Source organism: Channa argus, chromosome 6, assembly GCF_033026475.1.
Source record: "Channa argus isolate prfri chromosome 6, Channa argus male v1.0, whole genome shotgun sequence".
NCBI lineage: Eukaryota > Metazoa > Chordata > Actinopteri > Anabantiformes > Channidae > Channa > Channa argus.
Window position 1 is genome coordinate 5818045 of NC_090202.1, and position 12163 is coordinate 5830207.

The 12163-nt window shown below is 40.0% G+C and overlaps 1 protein-coding gene across 2 annotated transcripts; it reads right to left on the reverse strand.

Moving 5' to 3' along the window:
- Positions 1 to 3440: 3440 nt before the first annotated feature.
- Positions 3441 to 11998, reverse strand: slc13a5b (solute carrier family 13 member 5b). 2 transcript variants are annotated; one of them, XM_067508426.1, is made up of 12 exons: positions 11841 to 11998; positions 10806 to 10934; positions 10573 to 10709; positions 10162 to 10382; positions 9850 to 10030; positions 9659 to 9781; positions 9348 to 9560; positions 9135 to 9241; positions 8894 to 9015; positions 7654 to 7815; positions 6379 to 6516; positions 3441 to 4845 (listed from the first exon to the last, which is right to left on the reverse strand). In XM_067508426.1, the coding sequence occupies exons 1-12, from the start codon at positions 11967 to 11969 to the stop codon at positions 4720 to 4722; spliced, it is 1788 nt and encodes a 595-aa protein (XP_067364527.1). In that variant the 5' UTR covers positions 11970 to 11998; the 3' UTR covers positions 3441 to 4719. The 2 variants fall into 2 exon arrangements, with proteins under 2 accessions (XP_067364527.1, XP_067364526.1); XM_067508425.1 differs by having other exon boundaries at positions 10573 to 10934.
- Between the last annotated feature and the right edge of the window lie 165 nt (positions 11999 to 12163).

Here is a 12163-nt window from a genome sequence, read left to right on the forward strand (position 1 = left end):
AGTTGGTGGTCTGCTTTGGATCACGGTCTTACTGCATTATTGATTCACAATAAGAGTCCTCTGTAAATTTAGACACAAAAATATTTCTGAATTCATTTTAATGATACAATTATGAGTTATATGCCTTCAATTTATTTTTCTCCTTTTCTCTTGATTTCTGTCAGACAGCACTCGGGTTTTCATGTTGATTTATCCTCTTAACAATAAATTCAGTTGTCGTGGGTATAACCCGAGACTAAAACCAGTACTTTTGGAATGTATACAATTTGGGTCATCTGCTACAAAATTTGTCATAAGTATAATAAGTATAAATTATGTAAGTAATTCAGAACTTTCATGTCTTAAACCCAAAGGTCTACAGTATACACGAAGCACAAATGCACTGGTCTTGCCTTTCCAGTACCATTGGAGTGTATTTAAAGTAGCACCAGACTGATTTGACCTTTCGCTGCCATTTAGGGCAGAGCCATGTTGTATCATGGCAGATGTTGGAAGAACAAGTCCGAAAATCCTTTAATTCAGAGGGTTTTGTTTGTTAGTGTTACTCTGCAATTAAAGAAAAAAAAAATGCTGGGAGGAACTGAGCACTGGTGGCACTGAGCCAAAGACGTGTTTCCAGTCCAAACTGCTGATGGAGATGGAAGCATGTGAATAAAAAAAAAAAAAAAGTTAAAAAAAACTTTTTTGTAAATATGCTGTAGGAAATATTTCATTGATCTTTTATTTTTTTGCTTCATTTTGGTATCGTTTTGTTATTCATGCTGATGTAACTAGTAGCCCAAAATAATGTTGAATCGTACTACAGTATTTTTATATCAATATGTCATCAAAATTGTTTCTGCAAAACTTTATTAGAATATGATGCTATAGTTGGAAGTCAAGCCAATACAGATGATGATGATTTCTCAGTTTATAGGTTGAAACTGTCAGAAAGGGGATAATTCTACTATGTGTTTATTATTGAGTGCATTCTAATAAGAGGTGGTTCTAAAGTATTTTAAAACTTTTGTAACTTTTGTGTTAGATTGCAAAGTGTATCTAATAATATCAACAAACCTCTTTTTGTAGTATCTTTTTCATAGCCAACCGTAACAGAGCTGTTTTTATTAAAATGTTATGTAAGCGTGGTAAAATGTACTCATTACTGTGGCACTAAATACACTGTTGACCATAAAGCTGAAATGAAATATTTTTTACATCTTCTAATGAAATTATTGTGACAATATGATTTATTCTTGATAGATAAAATGGATCTTCTCAAAACTTTATTCTTCAATCTCTTCCAAACATATTGCAGTGAAAATGAAATCACAATTGACATTTGCAAAAAAGAGCCAAATTATTCCAACTTTATGGGCAACAGTGTACAATTGTACAACTGAGAATGACATGTATGCTTGTTACATGCACTGTTGCCCTAAAGTTGCAATAATTTTGTTTCAGACACATTCTTCCTTTTTGCAAAGGTTAATTGTGTTTTATTTTCACTGTTATTTGTTTGGAAGAGATAGATCATTAAAGTCATGAGAAGATATACACTTTATTAATCAAGAGTAAATCACACTGTCACAATTTAATGAGAAGAGGTAAAAAATATTTTATTCCAACTTTATGGGCAACAGTGTATTTTGCTATACTATCAGAGAAATTCAAATTTTGACTGGATCATGTCACTCCCATAAGATAATAATCTATATAGTCCCATCTAATGCTTTTACGGAGATATTTCACCTCTAACCAAGAGTGGCATTGCCCTGTAAAAGATCGATGATGTTAACTGTGCTTAAAAATCTTTCGAAAACCCCATTAACAGGGAAAACTCTCTTTCCATTCCCAAAAGCAGGTGAAATTCATGTTTGACCTGTACTCTCATGAATATCCCTCAGACTATGACTCATCTTGTGGACAAACGGGAGATTATTCGAGTGTTAATAGCATTAGGAGCTTTTTCAGTATCAGGATTTTTTTGTATCTGAATCACATCTGAATCAGAGGCAGCACCCTCCTTTTCAGGTACCCACCCAGTGTATTGTTTATGTGTCAAATCATTATTAGCAGTATAGTTCAACCACAACTAAAATTCATCTCTGCCCACTGATACACAAGACGTGTATTTTTTGTTGTCTTCTAGGTAATATGAATGTAAAAATTCACATCTAGTCCCAGCAAAGGCCCTATTAACTCAGCCTGGATAGAATGAATGCCCTTTGGCCCTGAAAGTGCAAATAAAGGCCCTCTGTCCTCCTTTGGAACTTTTAAGTCTTAGCCTAAGTCTTGTCCAGAGCTTAATTTGATACTCAGATTGATAATGAAACCATCTCCAGACACAAGTCTTTATGTGTTAGAGAGGATTGATTGTATCAGACAGGCGTCCTATTGTCCTCATGTGTAACTGATACAGAAAAGGTGGAAGGCCAATGTGGCTTTAAAAAGCCTTGCCATCTGCAAACTAGTTTCAAATGCAACAGGTGGATGCTTTTTGGCCGTGTGTGAGCCCGTAATTTCTTCATACTCGCCTGGAAATCATTTATTAATCTGGCCATTTCGCTTACTCTGCAACAAGAAGGCTGTGCTGAAAATTAGTTAATAGAAATGTGTTTTTTGGGTTCAACAAAGGACTCTGTGTGTGTGTGTGTGTGTTTTGGTGCGTGTGCGTGCGCAGTCAGTTGGACAAAACCCCAGCAAAGCGCAATTACCCGCTGAAGCCTTACATGTATATATAGCCAATAATGGGGGTTATAATACATGAGGATCAGTTTCAACTGCATAATGAGTGGGTGGCTGAGAGGCGGCAGGGAGAGAATGGCACTATAATTACATAAGCTTTTTTTTTTTCCTCAGTGGGACCCAAGATCACAGGGATCCGAACTGCTCTATACGCCCAACTGCTTGTTAACCACTTTCCAATTATCTAACGTTTTAATTGTTCAACAGCACTGAGGTCCCGACTTTTATTTGATCCCTTTCTTTCTTCCAATTTCAAGCACCTTTGCCGTCATTTGACATTTTTCCCACTGTCACGATGCGCAGTTGGGTCCTGCTTTTGCTTGATGATGATCTTTTGTCTTGCTGTAGAACCTAATTCTCAGCGTGATGACAGATAATCATTTATGTCGTAAAGACGCTCTCTAAAGACATCCAAGGTATCTTCTCTGAGCTCATAATGTTTATGACGCAAAACAATGCAGGACACTACGGCTACATTGACCCTCGTCTTGCGCAATATCTTGGAAAAAGGACAGTGACACAGAGCTCTTTAGGTGTGGCCTTTCAATGCTGGATTACTGTGGCTTTGCACACTGTGTTTACTGGATTATATCAGATTTATGCAGGAGACAAGAGGTCATTTCACCAGACACAGAGAAACACATGTGCATTTTAGAACACAAGTAATAAGTCATATGAAATTGAGAAAGAGACGACTGATGATGAAATTGGGATTGTGTTTGTTTTGGATGACACTGACAGATGACAGCGCTTTATTTTTAAAGACCACTAATGTTTGTCACAAGCCAGTTGATAACTTCAGCCCATTTAAGAGAAAAAAAAAACATATTGAAGAATAGAGTCATTATTAAACACCAGTTGCAATTTACAGATAATTCATTGAGACAGTACACACTGGGTTGAGTGAAGTATTGAAAAATGTGTTTACAGTACAACAACAGTACAATCAATAAGTTTGTACAAGGCACATAAAGGTTTTTTGTTTTTTGTAGTGATGACACATTTCAAAGTTCAGTTAATGCTGGAAGTATTGCATCCCCTCATACATCAATGTAGGGATCAATCGACATGCAAAACAAGTTCATGTTTACAAGTAGTCAGGTTTCTGCTACAGTACACTCCTAATGTTAAAATCACTGACAAAACTGTCAAAGAGAGATGTGCAAGTGAACTCAGTATTCACACATAGTAATACCACAGTGAAACAAAGAAATGTTGTAAAAATGTACCTAGAGTATTTAGGTAGGCAACAAGGTCGCATTCGCCAGTGTAATTGAGTTATATGCAATGTTATTAAAATGTAAGCTGGGATTTATTGCTTTGTCTGGTGACCTTTGAGCTAAACGTATCAACTCGCTATAATAAAGTGTCATGTTTTTTTTTTTTTTTTTTAAAAAGCTTGTTTTTAATGTAAAATCTTACAGAAACAGTAATTCACCTTACTGTTAGATACTGTTAGGTACAAACGACAACATTTCCCTCTGAAAGGTAGTGAAGTGAAAAGCGGTATAAAACAAGACAGGTTCCTCAAAACTGTACTTAAGTGTTGCACTAAGTTACATTCTTGTAATTTACAGTACTTTACATGGTTTGCTGCTATTAAAATGATGTGAGTCTGTAAAAAAACGTTATACGTTTTTGCTTTGAGTTCCTGTTATCAAAAAAGAGTGGACCAGAAAAAGGTGTCCGTAATGATGACGGTAAATGATCAATGCCCATACTGTCATACAAACGCAAGTGGCCTTTGAAGTTGAATTTTATTATCATACAATATAAATTAAATTGCTTTATATTTCCATCATATTCATCACCACTTTCCTTTACAAGCATATCAGGTGGCAAAGACAACAAAGCCTTGTGTGGCTTGTGTCCTAACAGCAGTCAGACACGTGCAGTCCATTGTGTGGTCCTATGCTGTCACTCTGACCACAGGTCTATGTCTGGCAGGAAGGCAACGTGTGGGTGGAATATTTCTTACAAGCAGAACCCTGTTCACGCCCCAGTGACATTAGCCCAGGTGGGAAAAGAGTCCAGGTGAAACATGGCCCTGCCCCAGCTGTTAATGGCCAGTGTAATGCACAGGATGCCAATGATGTTCATGACTATTCCTGTTTTGGCCTGGAGGACAAGAAGTCATAAGAAATAACACTTTAAGGACAAAAAACATTCATTTCACACATTTTCTTGGCAAGGTGTGATAGTGGAAGATTGATAGGTTGGTGACTTCTTTTTTAATGGTCTGCTGGGTTTGCGCAGCATGAAAAGCTAGCCCGGCCCCGTCCAAAGGTAACAAAAATCTGCCTGTGAAGTTACTTCTCCCTGCCAAGAAATACTTCAGTCTACAACCCCCTGGTAAACAACTACAACTTTTCCTATGTACATGTTTGGTTTGAATTAAACAAACCTGGTGGAATGTATTAACTGGTGAACTGCAAAAGCGCTTGAATACAAATGAATGACGTCGGACCGAGTCAGACTACCGTTTACACCTGTTTATGCTATGTTCATATTCATTGTCAAAAGATACAAGTGATGCTCAGATAGAAAGTAATGAAATTTAGTGCTGTTGCATTTCCATACAACATCAACACAAATGTGTTTAGACACTAAGGCATAATCGTAAGCTCATTTAGAAACATCTTAATATACAGTATATATGTTATAAATGTGCTATTTAAAGTGCAGGGACCTCAACCTGGAAAAATAGATTGATGCTTTATATGTCACAATTAAAATTAAGTAGTAGCTATTTTACAAAGCAGTAAAACACACAGAAGACAAAAAGGTAGATACGGATCAATGCATTTTAGAGGCTAAAAGATGAATAATAAGAGAGTTAGGCACAAGTTAGATAGAAATTATGAGTTGATAAATAATAATAATGACTATAAAAACCATTTCCAAAAAGAAATTGCACTGTGAATGCTTTGAAGCTGAAAAGATTTTCAAAGCAAAGCTGAAAAAAGAGGAACTGTTTTTGCTGAAATAGTTAAAACAAAATGTCCACTTCCTTATATACTGGTTGGGCAAACATCAAATCCATTTAGCCTTAGGCAAAACCTTCAAAGGCAATTATGTGATACATTGATCATGTCATCAATGACATCATTTAATTATTATTAAATGTATTAAAAAAAAATTAAGTATAAAATATATATAAAAAGCCATATAGAAGCAATAATGTTCTAAGCGGAATGTTTTGAAGTTGGCTAGCTGAAAGTCTGCTGAAGTAGTTAGGTGCCAAACAACAGACGGAAGATGGAAGTCATAATAATAATAATATTAATAAAGATTAGAATAAAGTTACTGTGAATGCTCCAGCATTCACGGAGAATATCACAGTAGATAATACATTGTGCATTAATTGATGCAATCAAAGTTAAGTTTCAGACGGTTGGTACGTTGCCTGTTTGGCGTATAGACTACACCATCACTGCCCAAGCATTTAAAATTCACAATCGCAACCTGAATTTGTTGTTCTCCTCTAACGATAAGCAAGACATTTCCCAGTATATAGAACTATTCCAGTTTCAAATGTGTTTTAACACAAGTAGATCAACCCTAATAGTGTAACGCTGGCCTTAAAATGACAGCATTGCATTTTAACATGTAATTTAGTGACGAAACACAACAAACCACTGCTGTACTCACCATGTCAGCAACCTTGAGGTAGCCATAAGAGAAGACTATGGCATTTGGAGGCGTAGCAACAGGTAGCATGAAGGCGAATGAGGCACTGAGAGTACAAGGCACCATGACGTACAGCGGATTGATGCCGATGGACTGAGACTGCAGTAATGACACAGAAAGTTTCGACAGTCTGAGACGGGCGATGAGCACAACCTTGATCACAAAATCCCACACTACTCAATCTGGCTATTTTTCTGCAGCTGTAATGACTGACTCCTAACTCAAGAGTGAAAAGTGTGCAATACCACGCACAGTGAAAGCCCTCATTAGGTGGGTGTAATTAAGATGTAATTCCTGCAAGTTTGGGGCTGAGTCATGAAAGTCGAAACAGAAAAGGACTACATATGCAGCGATAATGGCAGACTGCAAAGATGCAGAAAGCATCACTGTGTGGAATTTGCTCTTGAATTACATACCCCGCAGCACAGAAGCTCGCAAGTGCACAGTAATTTCTGCTTCTCAAAATAAACAAAGGGTGAAAAAGCTTAAACTTTATACTTGGGTCTCCTTTAAACTGCCGTCTGTAAATCAGGTCACTACAATGACAGTGTTTTGTCGTGAGATGTTTTTTTTTTTCTTTTTTCTTTTGTTTAAATCAAATTATAAAGACTCACTTGACAGGATGACACATGAAGCAACATCCCGCAAGCCATGGCTGCCACAAAATGTCATCTCCCCACTTTCAGCTGCATAGAACATATTATATGCTTTTTCCCTCTCTTTTTTCCCCCCATGTCTGTTTTCACACAAGTGTCGGACACGCTTGTGCATCCACTTGGATTTGCCCTCAATGAACATCTATCTGACTACTCCTGCCCTGGCGCTGTTGTTGGGGACCCTAGTTTTGGCGTTCTCCTGAATGCTCCGCTACCGGGCACAGTGATGCTATTCTTTAGTAGGGTGGGCAGCCCTTCAAGACACTGTGCTGAATCGGTGTGTTTGGCAGGACGTTAATGGAAGGAGGGGCCCAGGGAAGGGGACCAAACACATTCAGCCTGAATGACCGACGAGTTGGGTAACCAAACATGGGAAAATAGGCCGGTTCCCACTGGAAGTCGTTTCAATGCTGGACTCCAGTTGAGGCAATTGGTTCAAAAGAAATGGCACTAGGAAGCCCTTCACCTCAACTGCACCTGAACTGCTGCAGCTAAACGGGGTTTTCTGAGAGCCTGCCTCTGCTTCTGCTTTTTCACCGAACACCTTATACTCTCTCTCTCTCTTTCTCTGAGAACATACCATTGAGGCTAGGATAGGTAGAAAGAGCGTCGCTGTGGCCACATTGCTAGTGCACTCCGTGAAGGTGGCAATCAGTAGGCATAAAATAATAGCAATTGCCCAGGGAGGGATGTTCTGCAGGGGTGTCATTTGATTTCCCATCCACTTTGAGAGTCCAGATTCCTAAAGAGATATACATAACATAATCATACACAGGTCTGGAAATGTGCTGTCTTTTAACATGTGCTCCATCACTTTTAGTACAACTATTGAATAACATGAATAACTAATAATTTAGCATCTTCGGGGTTTTCAAATGGCTAATTTCCATGAGCAGTAATTGATCCAGCTCTGATACAGGGTAGGAAAGGAAAGTGTAAAAAGATTCCGACCATTTCATATTCTGAGTGCTCTGCAGTGGACACTCGCTGGAATTATTGGAGTCGTGCACACGTCTACACGTACTGCAGTCGCAAAACCTGGAAAATTCACCGAGGTGCCCTACAAAGCATGATTGCAACTCTAGACTGCAGCAACAACAAGAAGAAGAACGTCTTTGTGCGTATGACATAACAAATAGTTTGTGTAACCACTTCACAACAACAATATCAAGGACGTTGGAATAAACTGTTTATACCCTTGAAGTTTACGAAGGAACACCTAGTTTGCTTTTGTGGCACTGCAGAAGGTCTGCGCAGGTCATACTTTCCATGTCAATGTTTTTAACACTTATCTTAAGTGGTTACACATTTTGCATTTGTTAGTCAATTATACAGTCGATGCAACTAACAAAGGAGTTTCTTCTTCTTCTTCTTGGTTCTTGCTTCCGACTAGAGTTGCGATCGTGTTTTGTCGAGCACATGTGTGGAATGTGTCCAATTGCATTTCGAATAGTTAATCTGAATTGGCCTTTTACGTTGTATGTGGATGTTCACATGCCCCAGGTCTGATTGTGCCATGTAAACCATGGCTGACACATTAGAGTAGGAATTGTGCTTTACTTGTTCCACCATTTCCTACAAATCACCTGGCTCAAAGAGCAATCTAAATTGAATAAATGTCAGAATAACTGGCAGGGGACAGTTTAGAGGGTCCTGGAAAATGTAATGTACATTCAGGGGTCATTGCTAGAAAAACCTTGATGATAAACAGTAACAAAGAACAGGTGGATTTCATGAAATCCGTAAAGCCTCGAGCACACGTTCAACTCCACAGGACAGTTTTATTCTTACCCTATATAAAGACAATCCTTGCTACTTACATCACTGCCCTTGGCCAGAGCAAACCCTCCCCCAAGAAGAAGCACGATGCCCCACGGTAACTTCTTCTGGGCAACCTTCCAGGTGAGTAGAGTGGAAGATGGGCTGATGGTCTGATGTGGTGCTATATATCCAATAAATCCAACGTCAGTCACTGCATTTTATCTCTTGAATAAAACTGTGTCCACTAATCTGTGTTTCACCTAAAAAGTGTGTGTCACCTAATCTGTATTCTTGGCTCACCTATGGCAATGGTTCGAGTTCTCCACAAACAGAAGCGTGGGGGTTTAGAGGGGAGAACAAAGAGAAGGACAGCTATGAAGACTGCCACAGTGGCATCTGTCACGTACCTGAGAGGCAGAGAGAATGAACAAACCCAGGTATATTAAAATATAGATGAGTGCGTGAGTGAAAATTTGGTGTAGAAAAGTTAACACTTCACAAATCCATACACACTCTGCTTTGGAGTTGAACACGTCTGTTGCCCAGCCACTGACGAACCCTGGTTCCCTTGTGAACCACAACACCACCAGCAGAGTGAAGAGACCCAGGACACTGATCTCCCCAAAGGACATCGGCCCGAGTCGACGATGCTCTTCACGTATCACATTATAGGCAGCAATCTCCTTCTCTGTCTTCACAGCCCCACAGCCCCAAGTTTTTTTAAAGCTAGAAGGAAGCACATGGAAAAAAAAAAATTGTCACTTCTACACTCAAATCTCAAATCTCTGTCACTATAATTAAACTTTAACCATCACCAAACTCACTTGAATCCCATGAAGACAAACTGCAGCCAAAGCCACGCTAGCGTGAGCATGAGGATCATGTTAGGGAAGGCAAAGCCGAACCAGGAGGCAAAGTTAATCACATCTCCGTTTTCGGGAAACAGTCTGAGGAGAACGACAAAAATGAATCAAATGTTTTCATTAACAAAATTGCAAAATAACTTACAACTCACTGGCTCATCTGGCCATTGAGCACCAGATTGGGACCGGTTCCCGTCAGCGTGGCGGTGCCTCCAATGCTGGCTGCGTAACAAACACACAGGGTCATCCCTTTACACATTCTCCGCCTTTCTGCTGCCTCCTTATGCCTGGCAGCCTCCACTGCAGCATCTAAGAAAGTCACCACCACAGGGCCTTTAAACAAAGAAATGAAAAGAGTCACTGGCAAAGTAGTTTTGGAAATTCAAAAAAAAAAAAATCTCTGATGATGTTTTCTCCATGGCCACGCAGACAGAACATTGGACTTGAAGGTGGCCATGGCTCACCTTGTCTCTCACTGTGTTTCTCTGTCTGTAGAGGCTGTTTGTTTTCAGTCTCCGATGTCTGGACGGGCTCCTCTGAGCTGAGGATCTGAGGCATTTCTGCCTCACTGCTGTTGAGCTGCTCCAGAACTGCTTGGACAATAGGCACCATCATGGCTGTGGTAGCTGTGTTACTGATCCACATGGACAGGAAGGCCGTCACACCCATGAAGCCCAACATCAAACTGCCAGCAGGTGCGGGGAAAGAAAAGGTGACTTTGGGTTCCAGGTGCTTTACATTAACCCACAATCAATGAAGACAGTTACTCTTGTTTATGACAGCAGTGAAAAAACCTAATCGTATAATAACTGATTAGATATTCATCAGAAACTACACCAGAATCTGCCGTAAAGCTATAAAGGTGAGTAACTTACAGCGCTGGACGCACACCAACCAAGAGCAGCACCCTCAAGGCGATGCGCTTGTGCAGATTCCAGTGCTCCACAGCAACCGCAACCATCAGTCCCCCCACAAACAACATGTTTGTGTCCTTCAGGTACTGCACACACACCTGAGGCAGAGGTGTCACATAGAGGGAGACGTGGGTGAGCAGAGATTTAATCCTTGCCGGGCAAAATTCTGCAAACACCGCTGCAGCTTTACTTACATCTTTGGACTCCATGATTCCAAATAAAGGGAAAAGGATGGCTGGGAGCAGGGCTGTCACAGCCAGTGGCAGGACCTCTGTGCACCAGTACACAGCCATCAGGACTATCACAAAAGCACATTTTGCCTCCTGTGTGAGGATATAAAGGGAAATGTGGGAATAAAGCACACATACCAAACGTGTAGATCCTTTATGGAAAGCTGCCATAGAAAGTTTAGTAACAGTAATCACATAAATTGTAATGGGAATTTATGAATGTTCAAAGGCTAAGTGCTGGTTATTTCATTGTTTCTAGTTACCTACTTATTGTTTAGACCAGATTTCTGAGCTCTATAAACACATCTAAAATTATTATTATTAGACTGAGGTCCCAGTCATAGGGCACCTCTATCCATATTAGCGTCAGACCTCTCCTCTGTGTCCATAGCTGCTTTACATTGCAGTCTATGCTTATCATAACATGCATGCACGCATGCATAACTGTGTGCATGTCTATAAGTCTCATGTCACATGCGGTAGCGACGTGGACAGAGCCCTTTGACACTGTGCGTTCCCACGCCGGACAAGACCCTTCATTTAAATCCAAGCAGTTAAAATAACAGGACATCAAAGTTCAGCAGCCTGCGGACAATAGGGGACAGTTCCCATGCGTGTTGCTCCAAGTGCACTGTGCACTTGTGAACCGCATCAACAGGTGCAACAGAGAACCACTGCAGACTAATTCAGTTCAAAGGTATTTTTTTTTAGGCTAAACAAACAGGGAAACAAATAAAATGGAACAAATGAATCCATAAAATGTCTATGACGCGCTATATTTACGGAGAGATTGAATTCAGTCTTGTTAATCTTGCATGCACACGAAATGAAAAGCTAATCTAATAAAACAAACAAAAAAACAAACAAAAAAACATTTAGAAATCATATGTTCAAAAGTTCGGACAAAACTTTTCATGGCAAAATGACCCGAAAAATTCACGACTTGCTTCACGTTTATTAGTGTGGGAAAGTTCAATCTCAATCAAATCATTTACATACCGGTGTCCCGATCACCAAAGGCAGTGGGAGAAGAAGAAATGGTGTTGAAAAGAGGATAAGTTCATTCTTAACAGAGCGAAGATATTTGAAGAATGCCATCCTAAAACAAAACGGAGGCTTTCGCACCATGGGACCGGGCTTTTGAGGAGCAGAGGAGAGGAGAACGGGGGGGGGGGAGGGGAAGCGGGGGGGGGGAGTCCCACAGTACATAAAGGAGAGAGAGAGAGAGAGAGAGAGAGAGGTAGAGAGGGAGAGATGGGATGGCCGAAACAAAACAACCGGCTGATTCATCATCCTTCTCAGAATTAACGGACAAATGCATC